This window comes from Nanorana parkeri, unplaced genomic scaffold (genome assembly GCF_000935625.1).
Source record: "Nanorana parkeri isolate BGI_ZX_2015 unplaced genomic scaffold, ASM93562v1 scaffold356, whole genome shotgun sequence".
In the NCBI taxonomy this organism is placed as follows: Eukaryota; Metazoa; Chordata; class Amphibia; order Anura; family Dicroglossidae; genus Nanorana; species Nanorana parkeri.
The window spans coordinates 1293328-1314803 of record NW_017306624.1 but is presented as its reverse complement, the minus strand read 5'-3'; the positions used below and the strand labels follow the sequence as shown (position 1 = coordinate 1314803).

At 43.0% G+C, this 21476-nt stretch overlaps 3 protein-coding genes across 3 annotated transcripts in view; 2 read left to right on the top strand and 1 right to left on the bottom strand.

Moving 5' to 3' along the window:
* LOC108788863 (interferon-induced protein with tetratricopeptide repeats 5-like) overlaps positions 1-10011 on the bottom strand; it is a 41065-nt gene extending 31054 nt beyond the window's left edge. The window contains exon 1 of the mRNA XM_018558754.1: positions 9792-10011. Coding sequence (XP_018414256.1) covers positions 9792-10011 — 220 coding nt within the window. The remainder of the gene's footprint in view (positions 1-9791) is intronic.
* Positions 10012-12758: 2747 nt separating this feature from the next.
* On the top strand, positions 12759-13644 carry LOC108788867 (cholesterol 25-hydroxylase-like protein). The gene has a single exon (XM_018558758.1). It carries the CDS (start codon positions 12779-12781, stop codon positions 13592-13594), a length of 816 nt encoding a protein of 271 aa, XP_018414260.1. The 5' UTR covers positions 12759-12778; the 3' UTR covers positions 13595-13644.
* A 6687-nt stretch (positions 13645-20331) lies between these two features.
* On the top strand, positions 20332-21308 carry LOC108788869 (cholesterol 25-hydroxylase-like protein). The gene has a single exon (XM_018558760.1). It carries the CDS (start codon positions 20356-20358, stop codon positions 21190-21192), a length of 837 nt encoding a protein of 278 aa, XP_018414262.1. The 5' UTR covers positions 20332-20355; the 3' UTR covers positions 21193-21308.
* The last annotated feature ends 168 nt before the right edge of the window (positions 21309-21476 follow it).

Here is a 21476-nt window from a genome sequence, read left to right as displayed (position 1 = left end):
GTCCCCATGCTAGTGTGAAGGAGGAAGGGAGGAGACAGGGAGGAGCCTCCCTGTCCCTTACTAACTACCTGTCAAAATCCAGATGCAGCGGTGCCAGTAATTAACAGGCAGCGCTTCATCCATGACATGTTACACAGCGGGGAGGCTTTCCCTGCTGTGTAACCTGTTTGATGCCGCTCTGAATGGAGAAAAAGCTGTTAGCTTCAGACTTGAAGCTGACAGCTTTTTCCTCCATAATATTAGGTGAGGCTCTGCCTCCCCTGACAGCACGTCCCTGGTTAACAAGCAAGAGATGACAGATGACAAGCATTACTCCTACAGTCATAGATAAGAAAAGTTAAGAGGAAGAACAGAAAACATTTTAATGACCATAATCTATGTCTTTCATGTTAAAGAGGAGAAGGTAGTTTCGGTTTTATAAAGATAGTCGCCGGCCAGCTAAATTAGGACCCCACCTGGAGCTCCTCGTGAGGCATCGGCCATCATCAAGCAGTGAGTGAGGGCAAGGGGGGTCCCTATTAAGAAGCTATTAATATTAGCAGAGGATAATTGTAAATCTATTGTCTGCAGTGTGTGCTCTATATGTACTACATATAGAATACACTGCAGACAATAGATTTACAATGATCCCCTGCTAATATGAATGGGTTAAATGATCCATAGTTCATAACATGTAGTTGTATTATGGATCCTTTAGCCAATTCATGTTAGCAGGGGAGAATTGTAACTCTATTGCAGTGTATTCTATATGTAGTTCATATATACAGTACATATTCCCAATACGCTGCAGTAATAGATTTACAATTATTCTCTGCTAATATTAATAGGTTAAATGATCCGTAGTACATGTTATGTACTATGGATCATTTAACCCATTCATGTTAGCTGAGGATAATTGTAAATCTATTGCTGCAGTTTACTCTATATGTAGTACATAGTATATGTACGTTACACACGTCCAGTTGACTGCAGCAATAGATTTACAATTCTCCTCTGCTAATATGAATAGGTTAAAAGATCCATAGTACATAATAGTTCAATATGTAGTTGTACTATGGATCATTTAACCCATTCATGTTAGCAGGGGAGAAATGTAATTCTATTGCTGCAGACTGCAGTGTACTGGATGTGTGTACTGTATATGTACTATGGATCATGATTTAACCTATTCATGTTAGCAGGGCAGAATTGTGAGCGCCTCCCACAAGCTGAGCACCGAGACGCGATGCAGCGATCCTGCCCAGCGCCGACTACGAGAGTCACCACGTTGAGGCAACAGGGATCGCAGTGAACTGTGAGTGAGGGAAGCTGGGACAGGGCTGGCTGTAAATCTATTGCTATAGTGTACTGGACGTGTGTAATGTATATGTAGTACATATATACAGCACACATCTCCACTACATTACAGCAATAGAGTTACAATTCTACCCTGCTAACATGAATAGGTTAAATCATGATCCATAGTACAGAACAACTAGTTGTACTATGGATCATTCAAAGTCACCTGTCCCTTTAAAAAAAAGTAACGGTAATTGGTATTGGCAAGTACATGAGGGGAAGTACTTGCACTTGATCTTGAAAAAGTGGTATCGGGACATCCCTAATAATATAAGACTGTCAGGCATAGAGGGCACAAATTAGCACAAAGCACTCAATGGGGGGAATTTATCAAAACTGGAGCAGGCAGAATCTGGAGCAGTTGCCCATAGTAACCAATCAGCTTCTATCTTCTTCAGTTTGTTCGGCTAAGCTTTGAAAATGAAAGAGAGAAGCGAATTGGCTGCCATGGGCAACTGCTCCAGATTCTGTCTGCAACAGTTTTGATAAATATGCCCCAATGTGTTTTCAAGACCTGTATTCTGACTTGCCTGGAGAGGTGCTAAATTTCAGACACTTCATATTGCCTCATACACCTGTCTGAGACTGCAAAGGTCTTTTCTTGTGCTTTTCTAGCCACACATCAGACAGGATGTTGTTCTCGGCAGTACAATGGCAATCCCTGTAGAATTTTTATTAATGTAGTTTAATTATTTGTTCTAGTTCGACTTTGAAGAGCTCTGGGGAACCATTTTATGAATCCTTTCAGTGGGACTGCAAGGGTTAATTACTTGTTTGTGTCTAAGTGCTTGAAAAAAAAAATGGTTATACAGTGGTACTTCAGTTCACGAACTTAATTGGTTCCACGATTCTGGTCGAGAACCAAATTGGTTGCGAACCGAAACAAATTTCCTCATAAGGTTCAATGTAAATAAGGTTAATCCGTTCTGAACCTTATGAAAAAAACAATTTTAGCCACAAAAATATGAAACAAAGTACAGTACAGTATGAAGAGAGTGAACACTAACCTTTCTTGGGGTGACCTCTGGCGTGGAGGACAGGAAGGTGGGTGGGGAGGAGGTTATTGTTTGGAGGGAGAGTGCCCCTCCATAAGGACATCGGGGAGATCTCCTTCAGGGGTTTCCTCTCTTCTTTGTCTCTTAGCTGCAGCGTCAATTTTGACGAAAAATGTCACTTGTTTTTTCCTGTGCTGCAGAACCCTCCGGAAATGAGAGACCACGTTATCGTTCATCAGATTCACTTTCTTTATACCATCATGCTTGCTCTGCACTTTCTTTGGAGCCATGCTGGATTGAATAATACTGTACAGTACTGTATGTGCTAAAAAGCACACAAAAAAGCTTCAAAGCAAGCGTGCACTGGTCTGTCTGCGACCACGATCTCGACTAGAGGAAGCCATGATCACGTTTCAGAGCGGGGAAGATGGCCGTGTTCGTCACTCGATGCAGAGTTCGCGAACTGAGGCAAAATTTTGCCGAACTTCCTGTTCGCGAACCGAATTGTTCGCGAACAGAAGCGTTCGTGTACCGAGGTACCACTGTACTCACCTGAACTGCCGAGCCGACTCCCTTCTTCTCCGGTCACTGAAGCATGTCTTCCCCTCTGCTGCACAGCAATGTTCCTCAGTGTCCTCATGTTCATACACCCAGACTGCTACAAAGGAGGGGGAGAGAGGCTCTAGTGACCAGTCTAAGAACAAGCCATGTGTAATGATCGGGTAAGTATAACTTTTTTGTTATTTTAGCACCTAGATACAAATGAGCAGTGAACCCTTGCAGTGCGGGGGTAGCCCCACTGCAAAGGTGAATACATTTTTTCCCCAGGAGTTCTTCTTTAATGGCGCATGGCGGGCTTCAGATTCCCAAAGTGGGCAGAGCTCTAAGCATATCTATAAAGCATATTGCTGTGCTTTTTTTTTACAGCAGCAATATGGCTGTGGTAAGGCCATGCTTTCTAAATCTCCTCTTAATTAAGGGAGAACTATGAGGCGAGTGCTTTTCACTCACTCATAGTTCTAGCCGACCTGTGACAATGAGACTGTCACAGGTCGGCTCAGTAGATCGGGAGGTGAGCGAACACATCCCGGTGTTCACTCACTTCTCGATCCTGTCACAGCTCTGACTGGCGGAACGAACGGGGGAGGATGCGGGTACAGCTGGCTCTGCCTCGAGATAGGCAGAGCCAGCTGTCACTCACGCAGCTGGGCGGATCTCGACATCGTTGTCGGGATCCGCTCCGGCTTCGGCGTCTCAGTATACTGCGAGCTGTAGCTCACGGTATTCTGAGCTTAGGGTAACGGGAGGACGCTAGTTTGTGTCCTCCCGTTACCCTAAGGAGAACTATGGGGAAAAACACTGACCCCATAGTTCTCTTAATTATTGACATCCACAACAGCAACTATGAGCCCAAAAAGAAATAGCCATGATGCCCTTAGCAACTAGTCAGGGGATCTTGTTGATGATCAATCTACACTCTACAAACATTATGATACCTGAGATCAGGTTGGTTTTCCTTATAAAGGCAACTTATCCACACTTTTTTTTTTAAAAGGGTTATTCACAAAAGGGTGAAGAGTTTGGAGAAGGCAGAAGAAGGGCACATTTTTGGACAACATAGCTGAATTGGAGAATTTTTCAGCTATGTTTTTCTAGATTGTTCACTTCTCCTGCCTTCTCCAAACTCTTCACCCTTTTGTGAATAACCCTGATAGGCTTTATAGTTTAGGCCTGCTGGGTGGGAATAATGAATTTTTACATCATACTTCTTTGATATTGTTGTTTTTTTTAAAGTATTTAATGTCTTTTTTTACATGTTGTAGCCCTAATAAGTGCACCACCCTTCATTCTGCACAGAATAAGGAAAGGCTCTCATCACTGTTGGAGCTGGAAATTCCACTTCTGGGCTTAGCTATTCTGAAAGGGCTGCACAGGATGTGAACATTCTACATGCATTAATCACAAGTTACATCATTCTAAACATTCCATAAACTAAATGCAGAGAGAGAACTGAAGGAAACGACTAACGGAAGTATCTTCCACTATTTCATGACATACAAAATCTAAGCTAAAAATATTCATGATATTCTTTAGTGTAGGTCCTTTGTGCGGTCCTTCCACAGTATAAAATAGAACTGAGTAAGTGCGTTAAAAAAGAAACTGCACGATTATAAAAATTCCCCCTGCAAAGGTTATCTGCATTGTTTGGTCTAGGGGCACAAATAAAGAAAAATACTCAATTGATCCTCGGTTCCGCCTGGCTGCTAGACTGGTCCCCACAGCCTCTTCTCCCCCCGGGGCTCCAGCGGTCCAAGAACCCATGTTGTCATCATGTCTAATGCAGATCCATTAGACGTGAGGAAACCAAGGGAGTGGAGGGGGAGAGAAGTGAGCACTGACTGCCGCAGGACCAGGACCAAGGATCAGATGAGTATATCTTCTTTATTCCGGCCCCTAGACCAAAACGAGCAGTTAACCCTTGCAGTGAAGGGTTAGCCCCACTGCAAGGCTTAGTTTGATAAAAACCGAGAGTTCTTCTTTAAAGGAGAACTATGGGGTCAGGGCTTTTCCCCATAGTTCTCCTTAGGGTAACGGGAGGACACAAACTAGCATCCTCCCGTTACCCTAAGCTCAGTATACCGCGAGCTACAGCTCGCAGTATACTGAGACGCCGGAGCGGATCCCGACATCGATGTCGAGATCCGCCCAGCTGCGTGAGTGACAGCTGGCTCTGCCTATCTAAAGGTAGAGCCAGCTGTACCCGCCCCCTTCCCCGTCCGGTCCGCCAATCAGCGCTGGCGGATCGGAGGGGGGAATCCAGCTCCTCCCCTGTCACGGCAGAGAGCTGTGACAGGATCGAGAGGTGAGCGAACACCGGTATGTGTTAGCTCACCTCCCGATCTACTGAGCCGACCTGTGACAGTCTCATTGTCACAGGTCGGCTAGAACTATGAGGTGAGTGGAAAGCACTTTAAACTACAAGAGCCTATCAGATATTTTATATTCATCCAACTAGTTCTATATATTGTTGGTTCTAAAACATGTACATCAGGCAGCATTTATGCTCCTTATTGCAAACTCAGCGTAGCAGGTCGAGGGGTTTTGCAAATGATAAACCCTATCTCTCTCGCTCTCTCTCTCGCTCTCTCTCGCTCTCTCTCTCGCCCTCTCTCTCGCTCTCTCTCGCTCTCTCTCTCTCGCTCTCTCTCTCGCTCTCTCTCTCGCTCTCTCTCTCGCTTTCTCTCTCTCGCTCTCTTTCTGGCTCTCTTTCTCGCTCTCTCTCTCTTGCTCTCTCTCTTGCTCTCTTTCTCTCTCGCTCTCTCTCTCTCTTGCTCTCTTTCTCTCTCTCTCTCTCTTGCTCTCTCTCTCTCTCTTTCTCTCTTTCTCTCTCTCTCTCTCTTGCTCTCTTTCTCTCTCTCTCTCTTCTCTTTTTCTCTCTCTCTCTCTCTCGCTCTCTTTCTCTCTCTCTCTCTCTCTCTTGCTCTCTTTCTCTCTCTCTCTCTCTCTCTCTCTTGCTCTCTTTCTCTCTTGCTCTCTTTCTCTCTCGCTCTCTCTCTCGCTCTCTTTCTCTCTCTCTTGCTCTCTCTCTCTCTCTTGCTCTCTTTCTCTCTCTCTCTCTCTCTCGCTCTCGCTCTCTTTCTCTCTCTCTCTCTCTCTCTCTCGCTCTTGCTCTCTTTCTCTCTCTCTCTCTCTCTCTCGCTCTTGCTCTCTTTCTCTCTCTCTCTCTCGCTCTTGCTCTCTTTCTCTCTCTCTCTTGCTCGCTCTTGCTCTCTTTCTCTCTCTCTCTCTCTCTCTCTTTCTCTCTCTCTCTTGCTCGCTCTTGCTCTCTTTCTCTCTCTCTCACTCTTGCTCTCTTTCTCTCTCGCTCTTGCTCTCTCTCTCTCGCTCTCTCTCTCTCTTGCTCTCTCTCTCTCTCGCTCTCTCTCTCTCTCATTTTTTTTTATTATTTTAAATATCTAACTGAGAATTAATTTTATAAAGCACTGTGTATCATAAGCAACCAAACACCTTTTTAATGCTTTTTTTTTGTTTTGCAGCTTGGTGCCTCTGAGGTCCTGTAGCTTCTTTTAGCCACTTCCTGTCTACATACACTTTTTCCAGCACTCACTGCACCTGCCTTCTTCTTTTTTTTCTTTCTTTCAAAATAGTTTATTAAACATTACGAATACACACCATGTTTATGCCAAGTGTTTGAAAACAATTCTGCTGCTGGCATAATTACAGTAAAATACAAGAACAAGGAATATGGTAATTATATTGGGAAGCACAAATCTCCAGACATCGGCCATTATGCTAGGTTCACACCAGATGCAGCGCGTTCCGGCCCGATTCTGGCCAGAATGCAGTGCATCGCATTGTGGCCAGCTCACTTTTTTGTGAGGCAGGAGGGGGCGTGATTAACAAAGTGCCTTGCGATCCCGTGCGGGCGATCGCATTGTGGCCGGAGGGCGTGGCTGCGGTGCCATTAACTTCAGTGGCCCCCTCCTGCCCCACAAAACTCGCTTGACGTGGTTATTCCAAGAACACGGCTGCTGTAAAAATTAAAGTATCATATAAAAAAAAGTGCACACACATACAACGCAAACCTGCGTCGGATGCGCCTACGTGCAAAAATGAAAATTGCGCCACACATATTACATATCGCCACGAACGTCTAGGGCCATCGATCACTGTTAACACTCCACGGCAATGCGGATTTATCCACCACTACAGAAATCTCAAAAATGGCTACCTCCAAACTTCCTGGTGAAGCTTTGGCGAAACGCATAGAAGGCTGGACACAGTACAGAACTACAGATCATCTTATGACAAACATGACCATTTATGACATTACAAAAAAATATTATTATAAGGATAATAATGTTAAAATAGTTTATTGTATTGATCAAATGCATGGTATGTATCTGTAGGGATTCCAGGGAGGTTCTATGTCGATTTGTGAGATCACTGGATATATGTAATTTTTATCTATATGTCGATCATGAATTTGAATATAATAAAAGAAAATGTTGTTTTAAATATTTAGACAATATGTGATTTTTGTGTTATCAGCCGGCCGGGAGCTCTCTGGATCTGAGCAGGTGTCTTTAGACGTCCACTCAGCCATGCCCACTCGCACGCGAGCAGGAACGTCCAAAAATGTAAGAACAGGCAATGATGCCTGTTAACATACAAGTGATCCGCTGACTATAGAGCAGGCGGATCGCTTGTGTGGGGTGTCGATCCGTGTGTCCCCCCTCCGCGCCTCCCGCTGTCACGCTGGTCCCGGGCTCCGCTGTGCCCGGTGCGAGCCCGGGACCAGCATGGTGGCTCTCTTAAAGGGGATCAGAGGGAGATCGGTACATGATCTCCCTCCGGTCCCCTCTGCGCTGTCAGAATGCGGAAGTGGTGTATATTACATCACTTCCACATTCTTGTGTCACTCTCCAGCTTCAGACTTGGAGAGAAGCTGATGAAGCAGATCTCTTTTGGAAAAAAAACACAATTTTTTTTCAAAAGTCCCCAACCATACATACACGTATGCAAACATGCATTGGGTGCGCATACGTGTGAAAACGACGATTGCGCCCATTACACCACACATGTTACATATCGCCGCGAATGTCGCAGTGAGAGCAATAATTCTAGGGCCATCAATCACTGATAACACTAAACCGATAAGCGGTAAAAACTTTTAAAGCGTCGCCTATGGTAAATTTTGGGTTTGGTAGTTTATTGCGATTTCGTGGGTGCGCGCAATTTGAAAGCCTGACATGTTTGGTGTCTATTTACCTGACGTGACCCCGACTTTTATATTTTACCAAAAAATTGGGTAATTATAAATGTTTTATAACATAATGAGAAAAAAAAACTTTTTTTTCTCAAAACTTTTAGTAATTTTTTCTTAATATAGTAAAAAAATAAAAACCGCAGTGGTGATTAAATACCACCAAAAGAAAGCTCTATGTGTCCCCAAACAATGGTATAAAATTAATTTCTGTACAGCGCTGCATGACAGAATACATGTCAAAGTACAGCAGCGCTGAATACTGAAAAATGGCCTGGCCAGGAACGGGGTGTAAACACGTGGTCAGCAAGTGGTTAAGGAACAATACCTCATGGAGAGAGGCCAAAATTCTGAAAAAGAGGGGAACTGAAAGGGCTTGCTACCAAACCATCTTTAATCTTTAAACCATGACATTTGACTATATCATGAAGATTTTCTACTGATGGTAAATTATGAATTCTAGTACAACCAAAGCCCTCAAAAGCTGGCAGCACAAAACCTTCATCAAAACCTTTAAAGAGGAGAAACGTTGTCTGCTTGTTTGTGAACTGAAGTAACCAAGGAAACATTGTTTGCAGATTCACCGGGGTGCACGTCGTTTGGAATAAATTCCCTAGCCTGTTGGGAAGTTGATTGGGACAGCTTTTTAAAACACTATGATAAGGGTGGGCGCTAGCACAAAATGAGCATTCATGCCTGTATCTGCATGAGCCCGGCCACTTACAATGCCTGTCATTAAAGGCATCACAAATGCCTTTTCTATAGCCTGACTGTGTGGTAGTGGTCGACTGCTTAACAATTGATGGTCTTTGGGGTAGAAAACAGATTGAGCCAAAGCCCAACATCCTTAGTACCTCATTTTAAATTAGGATGAGCTTCTGCCTAAATGATTCATCATAAGAGATCCATGAAATACCGCCAAAATGCTTATAAGCTTCTAAAATTATGTCAATGTGCTGAAACAAACCAACGCTTTGTTCTGGGAATTTCTCACAAATTACACCAGAATAAATGCAAAACGCCTGTAACCAATTGTTAAAGTTCTGGCAACAGGCCGCCGTCTTTCCACTTCAGCTCCATCATCCTTCTTATCATTGTTAGAAATAAATTATTTTGAGGAAGGAGGAAGGGATAATAAATCAATAAAACTTCCCTGTAAATTTTTTTTCCTTGACAGTAGCTGTAAGGGGAAAACCTAAAAGGTGGCAGCTCGCAAGGCATGGACTCTGTAACACAAATTTCAGGAACATTCTGAGTATGTAAAGCAGATGATGCTGTAGCTGATCCACCACTCCTTAGGCCCCATTCACACTGAGCGATTTATCGAGCGATTTTTGCAGCGATATCGCTCATATTTCCATGCGATATCGCTCTATGTAGCTTCTCCAATCCATTTCAATGGAGCTGTTCACATCTCGTCGCTCAATATCGCTTGTAGCTCCTACATTACCTTTTTTTCGAGCAATTTTGCTCCTGATTGCATACAGCCCAATAGGAAAAAGTTGCGCGATTTTAATTGGAATCAGTAGAACATGGAGAAACCTCAGCATAGGTGATGATCAAACGACAGCTGCCGAATTGGCATTAAAGGCAGGTAAACTAGAATTAACTTTAACATTGTTTAATAAGATTAGATAAGGGAACAAATAAAGGGAATAAATCACTTAACAGCTTTAATAGAATAGACTCACCACCTGTGGTCAGATCAGGATGAGCTGACGGCTGAGAGCACAGAACAGAGATTGGATGACCTTCCTGTTCTTGATGAGTCTGGATACCAGGAGACTCATCTCTTCCTCTGTCTCTGGAGACTACAGAGCTGCTGTTGATAAAGGACCCAGATGGCTTGCTGGCATCCCGCTTCCTGCTGTAAACTGTCTGAGGTGACAGCGCCGCTGGTTGCCCTGGCATCCATTCTGTCTCGACATTCCGCAGCACGGCTACTCAGACCTGCCTATCTTCGGTTCTGCTCCGCCTAGTACCTCCCCTTTCAGCTTCTGCTCCTCCCTGTGGCTCCAGCGGTGCTCATAGTCTCAGTGGAGAAGCGGGAGTCACTCGTTGGCCGGGCGATGACCCGATGTATACCTGCCTCTGCATTTACACAGTGATCTCTATATACACACTGATCTCTATATACATACTGATTTCTATATACACAGTGGGGAGTATAGCACACAATGATCTCTATGTACACACCGATCTCTATATACACAGTGGGGAGCATAGCACACAATGATCTCTATATACTCACTGATTTCTATATACACAGTGGGGAGCATAGCACACACTGATCTCTATATACACACAATGATCTCTATATACATACTGATCTCTATATACACAGTGGGGAGCATAGCACACACTGATCTCTATATACACACATTGATCTCTATATACACAGTGGGGAGCATAGCACACAATGATCTCTATATACACACTGATCTCTATATACACAGTGGGGAGTATAGCACACCGTGATCTCTATTATACACGCTGATCTCTATATACACATTCGGGAGTATAGCACACACTGATCTCTATATACTCACTGATCTCTATATACATACTGATCTCTATATACACAGTGGGGAGTATAGCACACAATGATCTCTATATACACACACTGATCTCTATATACACAGTGGGCAGCATAGCACACAATGATCTCTATATACACATTGATCTCTACATACACAGTGGGGAGCATAGCACACAATGATCTCTATACACACACTGATCTCTATATACTCACTGATCTCTGCATACACAGTGGGGGGGTATAGCACACAATGACCTCTATATACTCACTGATCTCTATATACACAGTGGGGGGTATAGCACACACCGATCTCTATATACACACTGATCTCCATATACACACACTGATCTCTATATACACACAGATCTCTATATACACAGTGGGGAGTATAGCACACAATGATCTCTATACACACACAATGATCTCTATATACACAGTGGGGAGTATAGCACACACTGATCTCCATATACACACTGATCTCTATATACAAAATGGGGAGCATAGCACACAACGATCTCTATATAAATATTGATCTCTATATACACAGAGAGTATAGCACACACTGATCTCTATATACATACTGACCTCTATATACAAAGTGGGGAGCATAGCACACAATGATCTCTATATACACACTGATCTCTATATACACAGTGAGGAGTATAGCACATACTGATCTCTATATACACAGTGGGGAGTATAGCACACAATGATCTCTATATAGAGATGGGGAAATTTATCAAAACTTGAGCAGACAGAATCTGGAGCAGTTGCCCATGGCAACCAATCTGCTTCTCTATTCAGTTTGTTCAGTTAAGATTTGAAAATTAAAGAGAGAAGCTGATTGGTTGCCATGCACAGCTGATCCAGGGTGTGTATAAAGAATGTTTAAATATGCAGAAATGGAAACAATGAACACAGATAAAGTTAGCCTATAAACTCCTTTACTCAGAGATACCCTTTCACAGCTCCATCACATTTGATGATTTTTTTGCAATCAACTTTCTGCAGGTCCTCAAATCTTTTGCTGGGATTGAATCATTCATTGGCCCAAACAGGTAGAGGTCAGATGGTGCCAAATCTGGGCTGCAGGGTGGATGGCAGACCACTTACCGACCCATTTGGTCAGTCATCACACTGGTAGCATAAAAGGTGTGTGGGCATGCATTATCATCATGCAGCTGTATGGCATGGATGTCTTTCTCTGGTCTTTTCTCTTTGATTTATGAAAATCAGCCAGTCAACAGTGTCAGGAGACAGGACGATTTGCCGCTCAGTAACTAAATCTGTTGTACGGCGTTGCTGCATTGCCTAGGGCAGCACCAATGTTAAATACACCGCTGCATATATGACATGAACAGCAGGCATTACGTTTTGATACCCCCTTGTAAATTGCCTGCTAGCCACTTTTGAAATAAAACACTTTAGTTCTGCCTTAAGTGTGCTGCTGCAGGAAATGCTGGCTTTACCCTTTATCTGTAGTTTCACTGTAGCTGGAGAGTTCCAGGTTTCCCAATTCTAATCTGAAGAAAGCTAATTCAATTACACCTGTTCAGTGGCTGCTATTGCTGGCCTAATTCAGAAAATGCTACATGCTTGGCTGTGTCTGCTTTCCATGCTTTCAAATCACAGACCCAGAACACACATGCTGCAATAGAATGTCAGAAAACTTCCAGAAGTCTCTATACTTGTTCCAGCTCAGAAAGTGCTGAGGGCAAAGCATCAGTATGACAGGTAGAGAACTAGAAATGTTATGAGTGGAGGCCAGTAATGATTTCTGCATACTACTCTGATGGCAGGTGTACTTTAAAGAATTTCGAAGCCTCAGACTTGTATTATTTTTCAGAGGCAGCTTACGGCGGTGCTTTGTGGAAAATAAAATTTACAGACCGAAACTTGGCAGAAATAGCTCCTAGAGATCCTGTACACTCTACCTGCAGATATTAGCTTGGAACTAATTCCGAGCACATTGTATTTATGACCTCACATTCCATTTCATAAAGGGAAACTGGGTGGGTAATTTCCGGAGAGGTTTCTAAGCAGCTGGTTGGAAGATCACAGGAAGAAGGAGGTCTATATAAGCAGGGCTGCTGGCTGTGTGTGCTCAGCTCATTCATAATGAACAATAGCAGTGTACTGATGACTCCATCCCTCTACATGTGGGAAACAGCACAGTCAGGACTCTTTCTGCAACCTGTCTGGGACTATGTGCTATCTAAAGAGCACATCATCAGATCCCCCTTCTATCCTGTGCTTTTCGCATTCACTGTCTACATGGCTTTCTGTCTCCCTTACCTGGCACTGGACATTCTCTGTCTAAGAATACCAGCCTTGAAGAACTACCAAGTGCAGCCTAAATCCAGACCCTCATTGGCCATGGTGCTGCACTGCTTGGCACACACTGTCTACAGTCATCTGGTCTTTGTATTCCCGCTGAGTGTTGCCTATTGGTACTGGAGACCGGTGCACCTGCCATCCCTGGCACCCCAGCTGCATCGTGTTGTATTAGACATCGTTGCCTGCTTGCTCCTCTTTGACTTCCAGTATTTTGCCTGGCACTTGCTTCATCACAAGATCCCCTGGCTGTACAAGACCTTCCACAAGACGCATCACAAGTACACTGCCACCTTTGCCCTGGCAACACAGTACTCCAGTGCATGGGAGATGCTGTCATTGGGGTTCTTTGCTAATATCAGCCCAGTGATGCTGGGGTGTCATCCTTTGACTGAGATGGCTGTCTTCATCATCCATATCTACTTGTCTGTAGAGGATCATTGTGGCTATGACTTTGCCTGGTCCACACACCGACTTGTGCCATTTGGCTTATGCGGGGGGCCAGGGCATCATGACCTCCATCACCAAAAGTTTGTATGGAACTATGCACCTTACTTCACTCACTGGGACAAGCTGTTCCATACTCTAGCACGGCAGACATCGAAGGAGCCACATGACTGATGTCATTGCACAGACTGAATTTCCAGATTGGATCTTCATCTCCAAGGCATCTAATGCTGGTGCTCCCTGACGGAAGGAGCAGACAGTGGACTGTGGTTTCCAGGCTCTGGGATGCCTGTGACAAAAAACTGAACTACCAATGTTTAATAAGCTGTGCTCTGCCCTACAGTGTTTTCAGAAGAAGAGAGGTTATCTGTGTCCTCTGATAAGATTTGCACTTTAAAACAATATAACATCTTAAAAAAGTAATACTGCACATTTTATATTTTCACATATTTATTACATTACCATTGTTTTTACTCCATCTCAGTGACTATAATTTATACATATTTGTGTTGTAAATGTGTTATTTAAATATTTGCTAATTAAGTTATTTTTAACTACTGCACTATGGTGAAATGCCACTAAAGAAAATGAAGGAAGCTTGTGTTGTACACTGAAGTGATAAGGTACATGTTGCACTATAAAGACTGTCATAGTATGTATACAGTATGTTCAGGAGAGTGAAAGTATTTGCTGATGGATAGTTGACGGATGTGAGAAACCACATGTTTCTACAGCACTAAGATAGTAGTTATTGTTTTATAAAGTTCACCAAATGTATGTTAGAAAGAGATGATGTATGTTTGTTAGTAAAAATGGATTTAGAGAATGAGCAAGGTATTTCCAAGCAGTTAAGAGTTGATCTTTTTTAACTTGTACATATAGTTTGCACAAGACACAGCTGGCTGTGTATATCAAGCATCATCAACTATTTTCCTGTTTTTTATCTGATGGTGTAAATATTTATTTTTGTTGAAAAGTTGTTTGTACAATATTTGTATGAAGGATGACATTATTAAATTATTATTCTAAACAAGTACAATGGTAGCTGTGTTTTCATTATACAATATGCATGAGGTGTACATAAGGCATCTAGCAACAACTGTCCAAACCTTTAAAATATTAATAAAATTCTTCCTGCAATAAACATTTACCAGAATATGGGATCAATTGGAGTGAAAGTAAATTAGATCATGGCAAGGGTTAATATGGCTAAACCACTTGAAATTCACATTTTTGATCCAGTGAGATACACAGAGCTGTAAAGTAACTAGATTACAGAGACAGAGAAATAACTATAAATAGTGGGTCTTAGGCTTCATTCACATGTTATCTCAGGCCGTACACATCCGTGTGGTGTGCACGTCCGTGTGGTGTGCACGTCCCTATCAGGTTGTTCCCGGGTGGGACAAGTGCTGCCTGTTTTTCCCTATGGGAGGACGCTACCATACACTTTCATGCGCACACTCTAACTGTACATCTGTGCAGGTCCAGGTGTACGTGCTCGGACGCTGACAGGATCCATCCTGTCTGCGTCCGAGTATGGACACCAGGACCTGCACAGATTTGCATTTCAGTGTGCCTATGACAGCGTACGGCCGCGTCCTCCCGGGAACGGCCTGATATAGGCGTGCAAGCCGCACGAACGTGTACGGCCCGAGTTAACGCAGTGTGAATTAGGCTTTAGAGGATGAATGATTTTTATCCGGTTTAGGGCCGGTGCAGACCTGAGCGTTCCGGGACGCGTGTCTCGGGATTGCATGGTCGTGCACAATTGCAGACGCCAATGGCGATAATTTTCAATGGGGTACATCACAGAAAAAAGGTACATGTACCTTTTTTTCGCGACACGCGACGCACAGTTGTTTTAGCTGCGCGATCCGCCCAGCGCAACAGGGGTGCCAATAGAAAATAATGGCACCCACAGTGCAATCATCGGTGATGGGCGACTCAGTGACCATGCGGCAATCTGCACGGTATTATGTACGATTGCTGCGCGGTCACGGATCGCCCAGGTGTGAACCTGGCCTAAGGGGAAATTATTTTACAAAATCCTATGTATAGATTTGCTATTACAAGGAACACAGACCTGCTGAGCTATTGAAGCCTAAGATTGATTACTGGAGATAAGAAAACTACATTGTGCCAACCAGGATATGACTTGGATTATGGACATTTTAAAAACTCTTCCTGCTGATAACTGATAAAGGTGGTAACCCTATTTACACCCCTAGTAAAACATGTTTTTTGCCAATGATTTCTATTTGGACACATTAATGGCTGCACGTTCATGTCAAATACAGGTGAAATGTGTGTGGAAACATAACAGCAGTTTTTTTTTTACTTTTCTGCTTTTAACCCTATAACAGATATTGTGGGAAAATGAGCAAAATACATTGGACAGTAATGACTCAAATCTGATTGGTGGGATAAATTATTAGCAGGGAATATTTTATGAAGCTAATAATCTCTAAAGATCATCCTGCAGGTTACATATGCCTACACACAATATTTATTGGATTGCTTATGATCCTACGGTCTAATCATAAATGTTTCACGAAGCACTCTATACACATGCATATCTGCAAACATGTGTTTCTTATGAAGGAGGGAAGGATTGACAACAGCCATCTCAATAGTATTCAAATATACTCTGATCACCCAGCAGTGGTTCTATGCAGGTATTCTTATACTGTAAGGTGGGGTGATCTGCTGCTCGACAGTGCTTTTATAGTTTTATTGCTGATGCCATTATTCACAGAGCTGGGAGCCGGCAAGGAACAGGGAGCCCGTATCTCTCAGGTAGCTTTAAGAGACTGAGCTCACACTTACACCAGTGCTGGGGTGAATGTATGTTAAAACACATTACCACCAATGCTGGGGGGTGATGGGGGTATGTATATTAAAATACATTAACAATAAAGCTGGGGGGATGTATATTATAAGTTTAACACAATAACACCAATGCTGGGTGGGATCTATATTAAAACAAATTAACAATATAGCTGGGGGATGTATGTTATTACACATTAAAACCAATGCTGGGGGTGCTGGGGGATGTATATTAAAATACATTAACACCAATGCTGGGGGGGATGAATATTAAAACACATTAACACCAATGCTGGGGGGGATGAATATTAAAACACATTAACACCAATGCTGGGGGGGATGAATATTAAAACACATTAACACCAATGCTGGGGGGGATGAATATTAAAACACAGCACCAATACTGGGAGGATGTAAACTGAAACACACTAATGCATTTTTTATTTATTTAATCCCACTAGCACCAATTATATTTTTATTTAATCCTACTGACACCAATGGTGATGAAGGGGAATTTTTTTAAAATCTTCCTGACAACAATGGCGGAGGGTATTTTTATGTATTCCACTGACAGCAGCAGTTGTATTCTTGCTGCCACTAGACATTGATACAATTACTTTTTTTATTACCGCTGACATGGGCATTTTTTTTATTTTGTATTCCCACTGATGCTGAGGCATTTTGTCCTCCCTCTGACTAGTAATATATGAAATGCTATGTTACATACTTCTGACTAGCTAAGGAAAGTGAAGGAGGCTTGTGTTGTATACTGAAGCTATAAGGTGCATGTCACACTAAAGAGTGTCATAGTTTGTATGCTGTATGTTCATGAAAGTATTTTTATGATGAATATTTGATGGATGTGATAAACCTTGGGGGGGATTTATCAAAACAGGAGCAAACAAAATCTGAAGTAGCTGTGCATGGGAACCAATCAGCTTCTCTCGTTCATTTTCAAAGCTTAACTGAACAAACTGAAGAGAGAAGCTGATTGGTTGTCGTAGGCAACTGCTCCAGATTTTGTCTGCTCCAGTTTTGATAAATTATCCTCTACGTGTTTCTGCTGCACTAAAATAGTGGTTATATAAAGTTCAGGAAAAGTATGTTGGAAAAAGAACAAGTTGGGAAGTACAGGTGAAACTCAAATAATTAGAATATCGTGCAAAAGTAATTGCAGTAAGTGCTGCAAAAGGGTCTCAAACCAAGTACTGAGTACATATGCATGCTTGTACTTTTCGGAGGTCCGATATTGTTTTATGTACAATCCTTGTTTTATTGATTGCACGTAATAATCTACTTTTTTGAGATTGTGGATTTGGGGTTCTTGGGGTTTTCATGAGCTGTAAGCCATAATCATCACAATTATGACAAATCACGGCTTGAATTATCTTGCTTTGCATGTAATGAGTCTATCTCATATATTAGTTTCACTTTTTAAGTTGCATTAGTGAAATAAATGAACTTTGCATGATATTCTAATTATTCGAGTTTCACCTGTATAAAATGATGTTCGTGGACCAAAGCATACTGATATTGCTTACAAGTAAAACAGAAGCTTTTAAAGGAGAACTATGGGGTCAGTGTTTTTCCCCATAGTTCTCCTTGGGGTAACGGGAGGACATTTAATAACAGTGAATTTAGGTCCACTAAGGGTTAAAAAAAGGGCTAAGGGGGACATGCATTTAAAAAAAATCCAGTTGTGAGGCCAAAGATTATATTGGGAGAACAGCTCTCCAGTTAACTTTTCATGGAGCTTTGGTCTAGCTTTGTGTATCGGGGTCTGTTGTAAGTATTCCTGATACACAAAGTGACACCTGCTTGTCAAATTGACAGCTGAGCCCTACAGAATGCAAGTAGTTTACATGCATGTAACAATCCATGTGACAATAGATTGTTGCACCATAGGTGGCACATAGACTGTTACAGCAGAGATGACTCATGTATTGTTGCAACAAAACCTACACTATATTGCCAAAATGATTAGGACGCCAGGCTATACACGCACATGAACTTTAATGGCATCCCAATCTTAGTCCGTAGGGTTCAATATTGAGTTGGCCCACCCTTTGCCACTATAACAGCTTCAACTCTGGAGGCGTCCACTAGGTTTAGGAGTGTGTCGATGGCAATATTTGTCCATTCTTCCAGAATCGCATTTGTGAGGTCAGGTACTGATGTTGGACGAGAAGGCCTGGCTCGCAGTCTCCACTCTAATTCATCCCAAAGGTGTTCTAACGGGTTGAGGTCAGGACTCTGTGCAGGCCAATCAAGTTCCTCCACCCCAAACTCGCTCATCCATGTCTTTATGGACCTTTGTGCACTGGTGCGCAGTCATGTTGGAACAGGATGGGGCCATCCCCAAACTCTTCCCACAAATTGGGGAGCATGAAATTGTCCAAAATGTCTTGGCAAGCTGATGCCTTAAGAGTTCCCTTCAATGGAACTAAGTTGCCCAGCTCAACCCCTGAAAAACAACCCCACACCATAATCCCCCCTCCCCCAAACTTTACACTTGGCACAATGCAGTCAGGCAAGTTCCGTTCTCCTGGCAACCGCCAAACCCAGTCATGTCCATCGAATTGCCAGACAGAGAAGTGTGATTTGTCACTCCAGAGAACACGTCTCCACTTCTCTAGAGTCCAGTGGCGACGTGCTTTACACCACTGCATCCGACGCTTTGCATTGCACTTGCTGATGTAAGGCTCGGATGCAGCTGCTCGGCCATGGAAACCCATTCCATGAAGCTCACTACGCACTGTTGTTGTGCCAATCTGAAGGCCACACCAAGTTTGGAGGTCTGTAGATATTGACTCTGCAGACAGTTGGTGACTTCTGCGCACTGTGCGCCTCAACATGTGCTGACCCCGCTCTGTCATTTTACGTGGCCTATCACTTTGTGGCTGAGTTGCTGTTGTTCCCAGTTGCTTCCACTTTGTTATAATGCCACTAACAGGTGACCGTGGAATATTTAGTAGCAAGAAAATTTCACGGAACACCTGAATCCAATGATTTGGAGGGGTGTCCCAATACTTTTGGCAATATAGTGTATAATGAAACAATGAGCTAACTATGCTACCTGGCGCACGCCCTTGTGGCACAGAGTGCAATGGTTGATGTTATTGCACACTTAGGGTGCAAACAAAGGACATGGTGTGCATGTATTTGGATATATTTATTGACTAATATTAGGTTCAATGAACCTATAAATAACAAGCAAGCTATCAGGATTTTAAGTGACCCGAGAGACATTAACTCCAGTGGATCTGGCACCCTGGCCACAGCTTATGTAGTTTAATGACATAGACAGTGTTGAAGCCAAAGTAACAGCTTGCCAGTCAGGGAACTAAATTCTCATACAGAGAGACCAGCAATAACTTCTTACATAATTCTATAATGTTGGGTGTACAGGTGAAACTCAAATAATTAGAATATCGTGCAAAAGTAATTGCAGTAAGTGCTGCAAAAGGGTCTCAAACCAAGTACTGAGTACATATGCATGCTTGTACTTTTTGGAGGTCCGATATTGTTCTATGTACAATCCTTGTTTTATTGATTGCATGTAATAATCTACTTTTTTGAGATTGTGGATTTGGGGTTCTTGGGGTTTTCATGAGCTGTAAGCCATAATCATCACAATTATGACAAATCACGGCTTGAATTATCTTGCTTTGCATGTAATGAGTCTATCTCATATATTAGTTTCACTTTTTAAGTTGCATTAGTGAAATAAATGAACTTTGCACGATATTCTAATTATTCGAGTTTCACCTGTACTTTAAAGAATTGTGAAGCCTCAGGCTTGTGCTATATTTAGATGGCAGCTTTTAGCCGTGCTTTATGGAAAATAAAAACTGCAGACTGACGCTTGATAAAAATAGAAGTAAGGCTGCTGTCCAGGATACATTCTTTATAACTCACCTGATGTTAGCTGGAAATCCCTCCTACGTGGACATTGTTTTCATGACCTTGCCTTCCATTTCGTAAAAAGGAAAGTGAGTGTGGGGAATTCCTGGCGAGAGGTTTCTAAGCAGTTAGTTGGAAGATCACAGGAAGAGGGAGGTCTTTATAAGCAGGGCTGCAGGCTGTGTGTGCTCAGCTCATTCATAATGAACAATAGCAGTGTACTGATGACTCCATCCCTCTACATGTGGGAAACAGCACAGTCAGGACTCTTTCTGCAACCTGTCTGGGACTATGTGCTATCTAAAGAGCACATCATCAGATCCCCCTTCTATCCTGTGCTTTTCGCATTCACTGTCTACATAGCTTTCTGTCTCCCTTACCTGGCACTGGACATTCTCTGTCTAAGAATACCAGCCTTGAAGAACTACCAAGTGCAGCCTAAATCCAGACCCTCATTGGCCATGGTGCTACACTGCTTGACACACACTGTCTACAGTCATCTGGTCTTTGTATTCCCGCTGAGTGTTGCCTATTGGTACTGGAGACCGGTGCACCTGCCATCCCTGGCACCCCAGCTGCATCGTGTTGTATTAGACATCGTTGCCTGCTTGCTCCTCTTTGACTTCCAGTATTTTGCCTGGCACTTGCTTCATCACAAGATCCCCTGGCTGTACAAGACCTTCCACAAGACGCATCACAAGTACACTGCCACCTTTGCCCTGGCAACACAGTACTCAGGCGCATGGGAGATGCTGTCATTGGGGTTCTTTGCTAATATCAGCCCAGTGATGCTGGGGTGTCATCCTTTGACTGAGATGGCTGTCTTCATCATCCATATCTACCTGTCTGTAGAAGATCACTGTGGCTATGACTTTGCCTGGTCCACACACCGACTTGTGCCATTTGGCTTATGCGGGGGGCCAGGGCATCATGACCTCCATCACCAAAAGTTTGTATGGAACTATGCACCTTACTTCACTCACTGGGACAAGCTGTTCCATACTCTAGCACGGCAGACATCGAAGGAGCCACATGACTGATGTCATTGCACAGACTGAATTTCCAGATTGCATCTTCATCTCCAAGGCATCTAATGCTGGTGCTCCCTGACCGAAGGAGCAGACAGTGGACTGTGGTTTCCAGGCTCTGGGATGCCTGTGACATGAAGCTGTACTACCAATGTTTAATAAGCTGTGCTCTGCCCTACAGTGTTTTCAGAAGAAGAGAGGTTATCTGTGTCCTCTGATAAGATTTGCACTTTAAAACAATATAACATCTTAAAAAAGTAATACTGCACATTTTATATTTTCACATATTTATTACA